Source organism: Salvelinus sp. IW2-2015, linkage group LG13 (genome assembly GCF_002910315.2).
Source record: "Salvelinus sp. IW2-2015 linkage group LG13, ASM291031v2, whole genome shotgun sequence".
In the NCBI taxonomy this organism is placed as follows: domain Eukaryota; kingdom Metazoa; phylum Chordata; class Actinopteri; order Salmoniformes; family Salmonidae; genus Salvelinus; species Salvelinus sp. IW2-2015.
Window position 1 is genome coordinate 33,623,257 of NC_036853.1, and position 17,313 is coordinate 33,640,569.

The 17,313-nt window shown below is 44.7% G+C and overlaps 1 protein-coding gene across 1 annotated transcript in view; it reads right to left on the bottom strand.

Moving 5' to 3' along the window:
- Positions 1–17,313, bottom strand: part of LOC111971362 (VWFA and cache domain-containing protein 1) — an 82,413-nt gene that overhangs the window by 46,551 nt on the left and 18,549 nt on the right. Inside the window, 1 exon segment of the mRNA XM_023998104.2 lies at positions 864–926. Within this exon segment, the coding sequence (XP_023853872.2) occupies positions 864–926 (63 nt within the window).

The following is a 17,313-nucleotide window of genomic DNA, read 5'->3' on the forward strand; positions in this document are numbered from 1 at the left end:
GATACAACGACTATAAGGTTAAAGTGCAGACTGTCAGCTTTAATTCGAGGGTATTTTCAGCCATATTGGGAGAACCGTTTAGAAATTACAGCACTTTTTATACAAAGTCCCTCATTTTAGGGGACCAAAAGTATTGGGACAAATTCACTTGCACATTAAAATAGTCAATAGTTGAGTGTTTCTGAACACTTCCACATTAAATGTGGATGCTACGGATGACTACGGATAGTCCTGAACGAATCGTGAATAATGACGAGCGAGAACGTTAGACGCACAAATATCATATCCCCGAGACACGCTAACCTCTCGCCATTACAATWACAGGGGAGGTTAGCATTTCTGGAGGGACATGACATCTGTGCGTCTGTAACCTTCTCACTCATCAGTATTCACGATTCGTTCAGAACTATCCGTAATCATGGTAGCATTTGGATTTCAATGTAGAAGTGTTGAGAAACATTCTACTCTTATATACTAAAGTAGCCTCTTTATTGCCAACCATGGGAGTGCGCAGATGATATCTCGGTCTCTAACGCTGCATTAGAGTACAGGTAGAGGAGCCATGTTTCTATTCAAGCATCTCCTAGTCAGAGCGAAGCCTTCCTGCACTGACACTGTGTAGTGCATTAGAGACTGGGGGAGGGAAAAACAAAAGACAACTTCAAAGCCAATGAGACGGCAGCTGTAGAATTTTAATAAGCCCTCCTTTCCTCTGATGATGGCTATGTGTGTGTGTGTGTGTGTGTGTGTGTGTGTGTGTTGTTTCTGCAGCACAGACAGAGTCACAAGCACACATACTGTGCAAATACACTTGTGCGTGTGCGCACACACACACACACACACACAAGCACCCGGTGACTCACCTGCTGTACCTCCGTCTCTCCGTTTGAGGTCTTCTCTGTGTACACAAACGAGTTGAAGATTCTCTGCAGAGAGAGAGAGAGAAACATGGTTAGTATGCTGTAGAAAGACTTACTGCAGTTGTTCATTTAAAAAAAAAAACTAAATCACTGCACACAGATGCAAATCCACACGGGATTTATTCTGATTGCTTAAAGGCCCACAGCAGTCAAAAAATAATATTTCCCTGTGTTTTCAGTATATTTCCACACTATGAGGTTGGAAAAATACTGTGACATTTAAAAAAGAAAAAAAAAGGTATAATTCCCTTTTAATGTAAGAGCTGTTTGAATAGACCACCTGAAATTTCAGCCTGTTTTGGTGGTATGGGGTTTTGGCCTTCCATGGTAACATCGCCATGCGGTAAATGATTTAATAGACCAATAAGAAAGAGCTCCAAACCTCTCTGCCAATAACAGCTGGTCAAATGCTGCCTACAGGCTGACTGACTGCAAAACAACCTGGACCCAWTCAACATGTTCGGTGTAGGCAACAATAGACATCTTCCACAAATCCTAAAAACACGTTGGACCTTGAAGCAATAGTAGATGTCCTTGAACGACCACGAGCACCAACACAAACTCAATGAGCCCTCAAGAAAACAGTTAACACCTGCACTGGTATAGGTTGGTATGCTATGCATGCTATGCATACCAATACCAACCCATACATACATAACAACCCTCCAGACGAGCTTCAATGCCATTACAACTCTCCTTCCGTGGCCTCCAACTGCTCTTAAATRCAAGTAAAACTAAATGCATGCTCTTCAACCGATCGCTGCCTGCACCTGCCCGCACATCCAGCATCACTACTCTGGACGGTTCTGACTTAGAATATGTGGACAACTACAAATACCTAGGTGTCTGGTTAGATTGTAAACTCTCCTTCCAGACTCACATCAAACATCTCCAATCCAAAGTTAAATCTAGAATTGCTTCCTATTCTCAAAAAAAGCATCCTTCACTTAGCTGCCAAACAACCCTCGTAAAACTGACCATCAACGATCTCGACTTCAGCGATGTCATTTACAAATAGCCTCCAACATCTACTCAATAATGGATGCAGTTCTATCACAGTGCCACCGTTTTGTCACCAAAGCCCCATATACTACCCACCACTGCGACCTGTTGACGCTCTCCGTTGGCTGGCCCTCGCGTCATACTCGTCGCCAAACCCACTGGCTCCAGGTGATCTTAAGATCCTGCTAGGTAGCACGCACTCCAGCAAGTATATCTCTCTGGTCACCCCCAAAGCCAAATACTCCTTTGGTCGCCTCTCCTTCCAGTTCTCTGCTGCCAATGACTGGAACGCACTAAAAAATCACTGAAACTGGAAACACTTATCTCCCTCACTAGCTTTAAGCACCAGCTGTCAGAGCAGCTCACAGATTACTGCACCTGGCATAGCCCATCTATAATTTAGCCCAAACAACTACCTCTTCCCCTACTGTATATTATTTAGCTCATTAGCACCCCTTATTTATATTTCTACTTGCACATTCTTCCACTGCAATCTACCATTCCAGTGTTTTACTTGCTATAATTGTATTTACTTCGCCACCATGGCCTTTATTTTGCCTTTACCTCCCCTGTATCTCACCTCATTTGCTCACATTGTATATAGATTATTTTTCTTACTGTATTATTGACTGTATGTTTGTTTTACTCCATGTGTACTCTGTGTTGTTGTATGTGTCGAACTGCTTTGCTTTTATCTTGGCCAGGTCGCAATTGTAATGAGAACTTGTTTCAACTTGCCTACCTGGTTAAATAAAGGTGAAATAAATTAAATAAAATACTGGTACACACAAAATACACACCCAAGAACACAACTTTTTAAGCAAGCTTGTCTCCTGAGTACCACACACACACACACACACACACACGCCCCCCCAAACATCAGGCACAACATTTAGTGCAAGGTGGAGGCACACTAAAACAACAGTTAAATAAATGTTGACTTAAAGTGGCAGGTGTTTCACTGTAAGCTTCTCTGCTGCTTCACTAAACACACACACACCACCCCCCTGTCCAGTCCTGTCCACACATACTGTAGGACACATTACAGAGCAGAGGGGCACCAACTACCCGGCATGCTTCACTCCACTCCGCCCGCCAACGCAGAGTTCACTCCACTTTATTGCATTACCATGGTAACCAACCACCCCACCCCCCCAATAAAAGTAGATGTCAAAACAAGCGGTGATTTATGGGACCTCACACAATCAAGAGGAGACTTGTCACGCTGAACTAGGTTCCTAAATATCAACACAAGGAAAACCTAAAAAGCCGGCTGTCAGGTAGAGAACAGTCCTGTCTGAGCTGGTTTTATTCTCTCTACTGTCGTTAAAGTGGTAGGCTTCGGTCGACACTGGGAGGTATGTGTTCGTAAAACTTGGGGGAAACATAGACACAAAAAGACAAAAAGCTGCACATTTCACACACAGTGTTATTTAGAAAACTACCCCAACCTATTCAATTGTGAAATAAAATCACACGAAGCACAAAAACAAACTGAACCACCACAGCTAGCTAGCTAGTGTTAGAGTTAGCTTAACACTGTATCGTTGGCTGGTCTCCCACCGTGCAGGCCGTTTGTTTTGGGATTCCTCCCTATACCCTGGGCGGGGGTAAATCCATTTGAAATCAATCACTTTGACAGCATCCCTTTTGATTTAAACCAAACTTTCCATACATGTTTGCACGTTGAAGAAGTGGCCAGACAGTGACTTTTTGGACCYGAATGCCAAAACATTCAGGAGATAAAAGGTGCTCAAACGTGACCCTTTTTACATACGGGARATTCCAAGTTAACGGAATTACGCTTTGACTCAGTTCTTTTTACTTTAAAAGGTTTGAAAACAAAAAAAACATTGATTTCAAAAACTTTAGAAAACCATACAACTATGTACAAGGACTACTTAACAATTTCCACTGAAACATTTACGAAAACTAATTTAGTGGAAGAACTGTGCAGAAGCAAACTTTGGTAACGGAATTACAGTCAAATCTTCCTCAGGTTTTTATATGTCCACTTTTTCCTAAAACTCTTAAATATATKCTCCGAATTAAGACTCAAAGATGTCTGCAGAAATAATGGTGTGTGAGCTATGATATGGCACCTTGAGTTTAAATAAATCCCTTTWGGTTATTGAACTATGTTATGTGAAGTGGATTCACACTCCGGTTACGGAACTAMATTCTGGTTCCCTGATCTGTACTACACCGAAATGCATAATGATGGGTATGTCATTCTTCTCATGTTTCACAAGTTTGGACAGCATAGTAGAGTGCAGTGCAGTACAGTGCAGTACAATACAGCACAGTAGAGTACAGTACAATAGAGTACAGTATGGTTCAGCACAGTACAATATATTGTCRTCTACTCTACCGGGGTGGCAGGTAGCCTCGAGGTTAGAGCGCTAGGGACAGTAACCAAAAGGTTGCTGGCTCGGAAATACAAATCTGTTGCTGTGCCTTTGAGCAAGGCACTTAAGCCTGATTGCTCCAGGGGTGAGATACAATGGCGACCCTGGCCATGACCCCACTCCCTGMGGGTGTCTCAGGAGGAGTTGGGATATGAAAGAGMGAATGAGARAGATAGATTGGCCGGAAGAGAGGGTTTGTCCAGACCGACTGTTTTAACACTTGGTTAGACCACCAGACGACAGAATTTGCAAAGAAAATCGCTATGAGCTGAACAWAACAGTATGCCAGCGGAAGGGATCACAGTAGCAGGTGACCCACTTGTGGTTTGTGACTGATTTCTCATTGTAGCCAATTCAGTTGGAGTAATTGCATCTGGTTATCCAGAAATCAGCCTTTACTTATGCCTAATGTTTAAGACGGCAAAGGGTTGAAAAATGTATCTATGCCTTAATTTACCARAAAATAGACTTAGCTTTCAATAGACACCCAGTCCGTTCATCTTTCCCTCAAACCCGACTGGTCTCCCAGTACCTGCCGCTGAAAAACATCCCCACAGCATGATGCTGCCACCACCATGCTTCACCTTAGGGATGGCGCCAGGTTTCCTCCAGAAGTGACGCTTGGCATTCAGGCCAAAGAGTTCAATCATGGTTTCATCAGACAAGAGAATCKTGTGTGGCCTACCACTTCGCGGCTGAGCCGTTGTTGCTCATAGCCGTTTCCACTTCACGACTGAAGAGTAAAATAATCCACTTTGTTAYGCTACATAACGTGATCGCAAAATGTTCTGATCAGTGCGGATAAATGAGCCAACTAGATTAATATCATCATGAGCAGCACTCATCTCAATTTAGCTAACAATTCCCCARCCTAACTTTATTTATWATYTTTTATTTAACTAGGCAAGTCAGTTAACTTSTTATGGCTGGGGGCAGTATTGAGTAGCTTGTAAGGTGCCCAGAGTAAACTGCCTGCTACTCWGGCCCAGAAGCTAAGATATGCAYATAATTAGTAGATYTGGATAGAAAACACTCTGAAGTTTCTRAAACTGTTTGAATGATGTCTGTGAKTATAACAGAACTCATATGGCAGGAAAAACCTGCGAAAAAMTCCAACCAGGAAGTGGGAAATCTGAGGTTTGTAGTTTTTCAAGTCATTGCCTATCGAATATACAGTGTCTATGRAGTCATATTGCACTTCCTAMGGCTTCCACTAGATGTCAACAGTMTTTAGAAYCTTGTTTGATGCTTCTACTGTGAAGGAGAGGGGAATGAGAGCTGTTTGAGTCAGGTGTCTGGCAGAGTGCCACGAGCTCAGTCTCGCGCGCTCCCGTGAGAGTTAGCTGCGTTCCATTGCATTTCTACAGACAAAGGAATTCTCCGGTTGAAACATTATTGAAGATTTATGATTTAAACATCCTAAAGATTGATTCTATACTTCGTTTGACATGTTTCTACGAACTGCATATGACTTCTCGTCTGAACTTTCACCTGGACTTGCCCATGTCTCCTGAGTTTGGATTTGTGTACTAAACATGCAAACAAAAAGGAGGTATTTGGACATAAATGATGGACTTTATCGAACAAAACAAACATTTATTGTTGAACTGGGATTCCTGGGAGTGCATTCTGATGAAGATCAYCAAAGGTAAGTGAATATTTATAATGCTATTTCTGACTTCTGTTGACTCCAYGACATGGCGGGTACCTGTATGGCTTGTTTTTGTGTCTGAGCACTGTACTCAGATTATTGCATGGTGTGCTTTTTCCGTAAAGTTTTTTAGAAATCTGACACAGCGGTTGCATTAAGGAGAAGTTTATCTAAAGTTCCATGTATAACACTTGTATCTTTTATCAATGTTTATTATGAGTATTTCTGTAAATTGATGTGGCTCTCTGCAAAATCACCAGATGTTTTGGAGGCAAAACATTACTGAACATAACGCGCCAATATAAACTAAGATTTTGGGATATAAATATGAACTTTATTCGAACAAAAACATACATGTATTGTGTAACATGAAGTCCTATGAGTGTCATCTGATGAAGATCATCAAAGGTTAGTGATTAATTTTCTCTCTATTTCTGCTTTTTGTGACTCCTCTCTTTGGCTGGAAAAATGGCTGTGTTTTCTGTGACTAGGTACCGACCTAACATAATCAGATGGTGTGCTTTCGTCGTAAAGCCTTTTTGAAATCGGACACGTGGTGGGATTAAAGTTTATCTTTAAAATGGTGTAAATCCTTGTATGTTTGAGGAATTTTAATTATGAGATTTCTGTTTGAATTTGGTGCCCTGCACTTTCACTGGCTGTTGTCAAGTCGATCCCGTTAACGGGATCTCAGCCGATCTCAGCCGTAAGAAGTTAAGAACAAATTCTTATTTACAACGACGGCCTAGGAACAGTGGGTTAGGAACAGAACAGCCCCTTGTTCAGGGGCAGAACGACAGAGTTTTACCTTGTCAGCTCGGGGATTCGATCCAGCAACCTTCCGTTTACTAGTCCAACGCTCTAACCACTAGGCTACCCTGCCGCCCCATTGTAGCCTAACAGATTCAATGAAAACTAAAATATGACATTGAGCACAGTTACAACGCACACAACAATGCTGACAGTTTAAAAATAGCCGACAAACCACAGCTGGAAAATAGAGAATCCTCAAATCATCCAGGCTGGGGATAGGGAGCGGACACAGGCGGCGAAGCATTTTCATTAGAAGGCTATGACCAGAGAAGGTTGTGGTGGAGTGGAGAAAATAAACCTATTAGCAATTCAGTCACCTTCAAAGGCCAGTCCGRAGCCTTGAGCCACAGTCATTTCGGGTTGGACTGGTGAGGGAGGGAGTGGGTTGGGGAGGGGGAGGGTCAGTCACAGAAAACTACAGGATTTAATCCTCTCTTTGGTGCGGACTGATCAGTGGACCAGGGTTTGGGAGATCCCCGTTGGTCTGTCTATCGGTCTGTCTGACACCCTGAAGGGGTGATGGAAACATGGACGCATTGCTTCGGTGTGGTGCACCAAGTTCCCCCATACTGTGCCTGCGTGTGTGTTTGGGAGTATATATTCCACGTGCTTCGCAGAGGGAGGCGATGGTGGGAGGCCCAGGGGGTGGGCGGGTAAGGACAGACGACTCAAGCGTGGTACAAACATCAAGAGATGAAAAGACAGACAGACAGCCTTTAGGAGGCTGAGATAGACGGAGGTAGATGCTGCATCCTGCTGCTGGTACGCTGGTTCTCTCCTTGCCATCCCCACTCTCAGAAACGCTTCGCTCATTGCACTAGAAAGGGCTAGAGCCGGGAGTCAGGCAACCCTAGTTCTGCCTCCGATGTGAAGGTTTTCTTCAGGCTCTCTACACATACTATAACACAGATTCCCTGCTATMCACCATTTTGATTGTAGGGTTAGTTTCCATATTGCAGTGTATTTGTTACTTGGAGCATTTTAGCTCTATATGCCGAYATCTTGGGAGTACTGGAGAAACCAAAGGGTTCACTATTGGGGAGAGCAAGTCCAAAATGCGACATTTCTAAAACCTCAGAAACATGTTCTAGTTTATTAATGTCTGCATTTCAATTCAGCGCCACAGATTAAGACAACATTTTCTAATGAAGTGACTGGGCCGTCCCTGCTTGTCTGCAAAATACTTGATGTAATCAATTTCAATTGTTAATCTTAAGTATGAAAGCACACAGAATCTCACTGCCGATAGGAGGCCGTTCCTTCTCTTACTCGAACAACAGCGTTACCACGTGGGAGCAAACAACAAAAAGCTAAAAGTTTGCATTTTCTCCGTACATTAACGGATGAGCCAGTCACAATTCGTATTTATTTATTTAACTAGGCAAGTCAGTTAAGAACAAATTCGTATTTACAATGACGGCCTACCGGGGAACAGTGGGTTAACTGCCTTGTTCAGGGGCAGAACGACAGTTTTTTTTTACCTCGTCAGCTCTGGGATTCGATCCAGCAACATTTCGGTTACTGGCCTAACGCTCTAACCACTAGGTTACCTGCTGCCCCGAATGCAATGTAGGCTATGGATAGTAGCTAGCTAAGTGGACAGATGCAATGCACACAATACTAAATACTTCCTCCAAGGTAACTAGCTACTGTAACTAGTATTGACATAATTAAATCACAATGGATTAGCTAGTTTCCATGAAACAGCTACCTGTGTTAGCTGCCGAGTTAGCTAGCTAGCTAAGGACACTGCACTATGTTGTGCTAGCTAGTCAATATGCTAACGTTAGCTAGCTAAACATTTGGCTATGGGCTGGAAATGGCAGTATGGAGAATGAATTCAATTGATTMTTTGACATTTTGCTAGGTGTCAACAAGGAATTTCTACAAAATAGCTCAAGATAGCTTGAAATCTAAACCATAAGCAATACACACGGATATGCATTGCCAAACAACGCCATTGCCACGTTCTGGTTTGGAGTGATTTCACAAGGCTGAGTGAGTGGCTGACGACTTCCAAGGTCTTTGCTGTGTGAACACAAGAGATTACTTAGCACCTCTGAACAGAGTGTCGGCAGTCAATGTCGGCAGGCATTACTAACAATCCTACCAATGTGTCTSAGCTTTTACTAACGAACCCTCTGACCCTCAGGCTACATCTCTAAATCCACACCCCCTCTTGTCYCTGCACTGAAGAGGGAGGCTTTTGGGAACGGTGTGTGCGTGTGTGTGTGGTGTGTCAAATCACATTTTATTGGTCGCATACACGTATTTAGCAGATGTTATTATGCGGGTGTAGCAAAATGCTTGTGTTCCTAGCTCCAACACTACAGTAATATCTAACAATATACAACAATCTAAAAGTAAAAKAATGGAATTWAGACATATAGAAATGTTAGGACAACGKCGGAGTATGGAGTAGTGTGTACGTGCGTCGCTATGCAGAGGGGGAAAGAAAACACAGCAAAATGAGTTCACATGCAATTAGTTCCACATATTTTTTCTGTATTGTTGAAAATATGCCTCAGTTGTCATGGTACTCTGACTGAACCATAATAAATGACAGGTCAAGTGGCTGTTTATTGGAGAGAAGGAAAAAAAACACATCTACAACTCAATTTTAGGTCAAAAAACATGGTTAATCACAGGAATACTGGAGGTCCAGTACGAGTACGTCTGGTAGAGTAATGATTCTAGTTCGTTGCTACGCTWACCTACTGTGGCATGGCCTAAAACATTGAAAGCCCATAAATCACACCATGCCATTCCAAGGCCTCGGGCCCAAAGAACCGCTCCGACTAGCCACATACGATGGCTTCTCAGCATGGGGATACCCTCATTAACCATCATGTTAAGAACCTCAGTTATAGAACGGAGCATGCAGTAAACAGCAATACAGGCACCCTGCAAAAAAAAAAAAAAAAGGCTCCTAAAAATATAACCATAGCAAAAACCAAGMTATATCATGATCACACCCATGTAGCAGCCTAGACTAGCCTGYGCTTTAGGCCTGATCTCTACTTTGGTGAACTCTGGAGGGGCCTCCCTTYCCCCTGCCTCTCCCTCCTCCCCCAGTCAAGGGAGAGAGGCCTGTCAAGAGTGTGCGGTTCTGAAATAACAAACCCCCTTTTGTGCAAACAGCGGGGCCATAGAGAGGCCGGGACACCCAGCACAGAGCAGATCCCCTACACTGATCCCAGACATGTCCCAGCCTCCCAGGCCCACAGCACAGACACTGTTTGCTGCCCCACTCACTGCTCCAGTAGACAGAACATAATGCTTTCCACATGTGAGGGAGAGAGGGGGAAGGATGGAGAGMRGGAGAGAACAATGACAACAGTGGAGGCTGGTGTTTTATTACAAACTTTCACTCTCCACACCTCTCCCCGCAGCTACACCTGCTTATTGTAAAGTGTCCAACTGAGAAATAATGTGCACAGGGAAATGTCATTCCAAATCAGAAACAAAGATAACAATTATTTTTGCTTGTAGATTGTAACTGAATWTCAACAGAAAACGGGGTCATAAATGTTGACCCGAACAAGATCCATGCATTCTTTCAAGACACGGGGATTTGTCTAATGAGGCGAATAAGCTCAAGGTCTATAGGAACAGAGAAAAACAACTAGAACCTTTCCCTAACCCTTCACTACATACCTACGACGACAGACACAGACYGACAGACAGACGASAGAAGGGAGAGAGAGAATGATCAGTAAACATGGAAGGGGAATGCCAACTGCTGTGCCAAAATAACAGCTCAGTGTTCCATCTACCTGGAGTTCAAATTTACTTTTTAAAAAGTCTGTCTGGACATCCTATAAGGCCGTTTTACGTGTACACAGACACACAAACGAGATGAATTGTTCTCTGCTCCCGTCCCCCMAAAAAAGCACATTGTGAATTTGTGAGTCGTAAGGCTGCTTTGCTGCAGTGGCTGATGGGAGAGTGAGAGCAGCGGCGCCTGCGTCTGATCTCATCCTTCTGAAGGTGTTAGAAATCGCGAGGTGAACCTTGCCTCYGCGCCAGCGCCGAACTCTGAGCTTCAAAGAGAAATGCACTGCTCGCAATAGGGCGACAAGTGGAGAGAATGGAAAACGAGAGAGAACCAAGAGAGAGCTCACATCTCCGTCTGACATTCCCCGTGCTCATCCATCTCCCCCCAGATGGATCACAAAGCCCCCGCGCTCCCTCACTTCCTGCCCCACAGACAGAGCTCCGGACTGGGCGGGGGCCAGGACTACCCCCCTCTGCCCCGGTGTCTACTGTCGGTTACCATGCAGTCTGGAGCTTTGGGTGGAGGGGGATCCAATCAAACCCAGATAGTAGGAGTGCTGTAGAAGGTGGCCAACAGGGAGGACTGGGCTGGTTGTAGTGGGTGTAGGCCAGGGGGAGCCGAGGGCTGGTTGTAGTGGGTGTAGGCCAGGGGGAGCCGAGGGCTGGTTGTAGTGGGTGTAGGCCAGGGGGAGCTGAGGGCTGGTTGTAGTGGGTGTAAGCCAGGGGGAGCAGAGAGGTGGAGTTGGGTTGGTGTGCCAGGGGGAGCCGAGGGCTGGTTGTAGTGGGTGTAGGCCAGGGGGAGCCGAGGGCTGTTGTAGTGGGTGTAGGCCAGGGGGAGCCGAGGGCTGGTTGTAGTGGGTGTAGGCCAGGGGGAGCAGAGGCTGGTTGTAGTGGGTGTAGGCCAGGGGAGCAGAGGGTGTTGTAGTGGGTGTAGCCAGGGGGAGCAGAGGGGCTGGTTGTAGGTGTGTTAGGCCAGGGGGAGCAGAGAGGTTGGATGTTGAGGTTGGTGTAGGCCAGGGGAGAAGAGAGGGTAAGACAGATGTGGGGTTGTAAAACTGGAGCCGAGGTGTGGAGAAGTGGAGGGATTCTACCTCAGCCTGGGACTTTTCCACCCTTCCCCCTGGGCTTGCCATTTGAGTGGGGAGAAGAGCAGACCTAGCCCTCGTACTGTAACCAAGGGCTTGTTAAAAAAGAAACAACCAATCCAATGAGCTGAATGATACAACACTTAAATGGGTGACAGAGTTAAGAGAAAAGAGTGCAGCGGTCTAGAAGACGTCTGAGAGACAGAGGAGTGATCCAGGCAGCCATTTTCTCTCTCAGAGTCGCGACGGAATCTATAAACGTGACGGTCTGCAATCGGGCAGAGCATACCTGGATCTGACGAACAAGCCCAGCTTAGCCCAGTATAACCACGCCCCAGTCAGACTCTATTCCATGTTTATGCCGGCAGTCAGGGGCGCTGCCAGAGCCAGGCTAAATCAGACGGAACGTGTGGAGGTAGATGCCTTCCTCTCAGTCCCTTCAGGACATCCACAGACGCCAGAAGAAACGGAGAAGTCAGAGGGAGTCGGGCTAATCTATACCATCGTGACATAAACCCTAGTGGTTTCGAAGAAGAGGACCGAATTCTCATAATAACAGGCTACAACCCATTGAGTCTAGAGTTGGGGACATAATACAGTGCTCTGGGATAAGAGGTAGTGCTCTCAAGGAGGACACATGACACTTCTGTAATGTCTGCGGTCCTCCACCGCTAAAGTGCTTTTTTTACTAGAGCCCGCCTACAGGCTGTTAGGGTTACCGTGCTCCTTACAGAGACATCCTTTTCACGTCAGGACGCCGACCCAAAGTAGACGCCTGCTGCGCACCCTACCGTATAACGGGAAACAAATTGACCACGGAAAGACTCTTCCACCGCGGCTATCAAAGTCTCACAGCAACGGAGCTCCGTCCAACTTCTCAGACTTTATCACACACACAAGTCTGGATGGGAATAACAGCATGTCACTGAAGTGGGAACTGTTCCAACACAAGCTCAAAACCAAATATATCTAAGCCCTTCCATTAAGCTGATACAAATCCTTTAGAGTTGGGAGGCCAGAACAACCTCCCACTGTATGGAGTTCGGTAACAATCCTGGAATGAACAGATGAGACTACTTGCCACTTTTTACGAGGAGCGGAGTGTAATATTGTCCGGGATATAAGACGGGCCAAGAATCGTAAAAAAAAAGGTGTGCCGGCTGTTAGTACAAGACATTGCACGCCACATGCCAGTGTGTGTGTTTCACATGATGCTATATTGCAGAGCMGCTTTTAGAGTGCCTCTAAGTGTGTATGTCGTTTTTTTTTTGTTATCGATAAGACGCGTGGTGTTCGGCGTGTGCACACTTACCCACGCCTGACCAAGTGCGTGCGTTTGCCATTATGGGTCACTCTTTTGAACCCTGCCCTGACCCCAGCACCTCCTGGCTCTGACTAAACCGTGCCCTCGGTGCCCTCTCCCACCCGCGGTGCTCACAGACGACCAGGGGCCTGCCAGGCCAGGCCGCCCTGTGCCCAGGGTCTCACCCACACCTTCTGTAGAGGAGAGACCTCGTGCCAGCCAGCCAGCCAGCCGCCCTGGCAGTGCCAGACAGAGTCACACTCTGGTGACACACCCCGTACTGGAGTCTTTCACTGTGAAGAGAGAGAGAGATAGGAGGTGAACGAGGGGTGGGGAAAGAAGGAGGGAAAGAGGACGAATGAGAGGCTGAAAGAACAGAAATGGCATCTATCCATCCTGCTATACGGCGTATGTGGGAAACGTAACTTTTCAACATACTTTGAGGAAGTAAGCGTTTTTTCCAGATAGAGTAAATTCTGATCAAACGTCCCAGAAAAAGTGTTTAACAAAAGTCTAACAAGGCAAACACACGGTGTCCTGAAGGCTTGTTAACGGCCCCGGCTCAAACCACCTCAGAGGACAAAGCCAACCGCTCCCCTACCAYATCGACACTCAGAAAGAACTGCCTATCTACTTCAGAAGAAGCTAGCACAGTACTGGCCTGAAGTTCTCTCTCTGAAGCACAACAGAGATCATCAGAACATGTGAGAAAGGAGAAAGAGCAAGAGAGGGAGGGAGAGAAGAAAGGGATGAGCAGTAGTCCTGGGGTGGTCCTCGTCCTCCACTTTCAGTGTGTGGTGTGAGATCTTGTCTGGCTGTAGTTTCGGGGTCTTTGTTAYAGAGGTCGACCGATTATGATTTTTCAACGCCGATACCGATTWTTGGAGGACCAAAAAAAGCCGATATAGAATGACAATTACAACAATACTGAATGAACACTTATTTTTACTTAATATAATACATTTAGTCTCAAATAAATAATGAAACCTGTTCAATTTGGTTTAAATAATGCAAAAACACAGTGCTGGAGAAGAAAGTAAAAGTGCAATATGTGCCATGTAAAAAAGCTAAAGTTTCAGTTCCTTGCTCAGAACACGAGAACATATGAAAGCTGGTGGTTCCTTCTAACATGAGTATTCCCAGTTAAGAAGTTTTAGGTTGTAGTCATTATAGGAATTATAGGACTATTTCTCTCTATACCATTTGTATTTCATATACACCTTTGACTATTCTTATAGGCACTATAGTATTGCCAGCCTAAACTCGGGAGTTCATAGGCTTGAAGTCATAAACAGCGCTGTGTTTCAAGCATTGCGAAGAGCTGCTGGCAAACACAGGAAAGTGCTGTTTGAATGAATCCTTACACGCCTGCTGCTGCCTACCACTGCTCAGACTGATYGATCAAATCATTGACTTAATTATAATAAACACACAGAAATACGAGCCTTAGTTTCTGGATTTGACCATATGAATGACCTATCATTTCGAAAACAAAACGTTTATTCTTTCAGTGAAATACGGAACCATTCCGTATTTTATCGAATGGGTGGCAACCCTAAGTCTAGGCATTGCGGTTACATTGCACAACCTTCAATGTTATGTCATAATTATGTAAAATTCTGGCAAATTAATTACGRTCTTTGTTAGGAAGAAATGGTCTTCACACAGGTCGCAACGAGCCAGGCGGRCCAAACTGCTGCATATACCCTGACGCGAATGCTCTTTTGTTAAATCATCCCCCGTTTGGCAAAGTAGACTGTGATTCGATGATAAATTAACAGGCACTGCACTGATTATATGCTACGCAGGACAAGCTAGATAAACTAGTAATATCGTCAACCATGTGTAGTTAGCTAGTGATTGTTAAGATTTATTGTTTTTTTATAAGATAAGTTTAATGCTAGCTAGCAACTTACCTTACTTGTTTTTTTATAAGATAAGTTTAATGCTAGCTAGCAACTTACCTTACCTCTTTGCTGCACTCACGTAACAGCTGGTCAGCCTGCCGCACATTCTCCTCGTGGATTGCAATGTAAATCGGCATCCAAAAATGCTGATTTCCGATTGTTATGAAAAATTGAAACCGGCCCTAATTAAATCGGCCATGCTGATTAATCAGTCGAACTCTTTGTTATTTAGGACTCACTCACACACTGAGGCCAGTTATGGAGTTCTGGACTCTGACGATCACGAGAAGAGGTGATCCACCCTACAGGAGGAGGTCTGACTGATTCGTCATACTTAGGTCTGGCATGGCCAACACTAAACCTACTGTGACTTAGCCTGCAMGACATCACCTATACATAGAGAACCTTCCCTGGCCTTGATAGCAAAACGCTTGCTTACTGTAGCATTTGATAGCCTAGCATAGCATTTCCTGGCCTGGCCTTGCCACATGTCCTAGTTTGACATTAGTCTAGCACTGCACAAGACATGATTAACTCCACATACAATTTGTGTTGGCTAGCAAGGGTGCTAAGGGGAAAGGAAAGGGACTGTGGTGAGCAAGGAAGGAAAACATCAGCCCAGTCTAGGCAAATAAAGGAAACGCGCGCGCCGCTCACACATCCCTAGAAGACGTTTGGTCATTCCAACTCCGACCTGTTCATGCAGCCACTAGACTGTGACAGCTGCTGGCGTCACATCCACACTGATAAATGAATTAGAGCTTCAGAGAAGGATTACGAGCGGCGAGCCCCTTATGCGGCGAGCCCCTTATGCGGCAGGAAACCACAATGCCAAAGAACACAGGTAAAACACTCAATGAATGCGCACACACACAGAGAATCTCCATCCACCCGGCCATGGTTGAGCAGAGAGGGGAGGGAAGTACTTTATCAACCAAGGAACTGCATGGAAAGACACCAGTCTACTTCACAGTCACGCGCCAGACAGTAGGAACATTGACAGATGTTGATGGGATGTTCCTATAAGGATAAAACTAATCACCCGTACTGTTTCCTATGGGACAATGAGCTTCATCTCGACCAACCTAAAGGCTACAACAAAGGGAGATAGAGGAAGGAAGGACCGAGAAAGGGAAGAGCTGGAGGCAGAGAAAGGGCCTGTGCTTCAGAACTAGCACAGCGGCAATAACGAAACCACACAGCTCTATCTAGCACGGCTGTGAGACATTTAGTATTGAAATAACATTTTTTCAACATTTTTACCAGGCTTCTCATTAAAAATAAACTTATGTTTGCTTTTCTCCCTTCGGAGAGAGACAGAGAGACAGAGACAGAGAGAGAGACAGAGAGAGAGAGCGCGGGAGAGCTGGGAGCCGAGAGAGAATCTAGAGATGTGTTGCAGCTGGGAAATTCCATGGTAAATGAAATTACACAAAAGTACGACAATGTGTGCACTCACTATTGTAAGTCGCTCTGGATAAGTACATTGGCTAAATTACTAAAAATGTAGATGTACGCCGAGACTTAAAAAATGTATGCCAAAAAAAAGTGATTTCAACATTTAGCAAACCGTACAACTATGCATAAGGACGACTTTAAAACAATTTACAAAGAACCGTGCAGGTGCACAGCCAAAATCTCCCTCAGTTTATGCGACCAAGCTTCCAAAAAAACTTCACGATTTTGACAACGAGGCCCTTAATCTACATCCCCAGAGTCAGATGAAATAGCGGATACCATTTCTATGTCTACGCGTGCGGTTTGAAGGAAGTTGCTAACTAGCGTAATAGCTAACTAGCGTAATAGCTAACTAGCGTTAGCGCAGTGACTAGAGGTCTATGGGTATCTGCAAGCATGATACTGGACCATGGCTTCAGTGGGCCTGCTCTGACTTGGGCCAAAGTCAAGGCCGCTGGGGCTTTTCGGGTCCATTTCCATAACAATGACTAACTGTTTACACCTTCGATTGATAACACCTTCTCAAAGAGCAACTGTTTTGATTATGCAGGGGTTGTTGATTCTGCTCTGCACAAGTCTAACTACGGAAACTATTTCCCTAGTATTACATCATACACAAGTATAAAACAGGTGTTACAGTTGAAAAGCACCACTTGAGTTTGAACAAAAATATTTTGGTTATTGGACTACAGTAAGTGAAGTGATTTTACACCCGGTAACAGAATTACAGTAATGGCACTGCATAATGGGTCCCTGATCTGTAGTATACATAATTATTACATTAAAGATTAGCCACAATAGTGGACTTTGCGTTTAGCCTTCAAAATAAAAGTATGGCATAATTCTACTATTTGTATTCATTTGCATCACTGTCAATGACATACTTTTATTTTGAAGGCAAACCGCAAATTCCACTATTGTGCCTAATCCTTATTGTGGCTAGCTTCACAACACAACCCCTGTCCGGTCGAGCCTCACTAGCCAGGTGA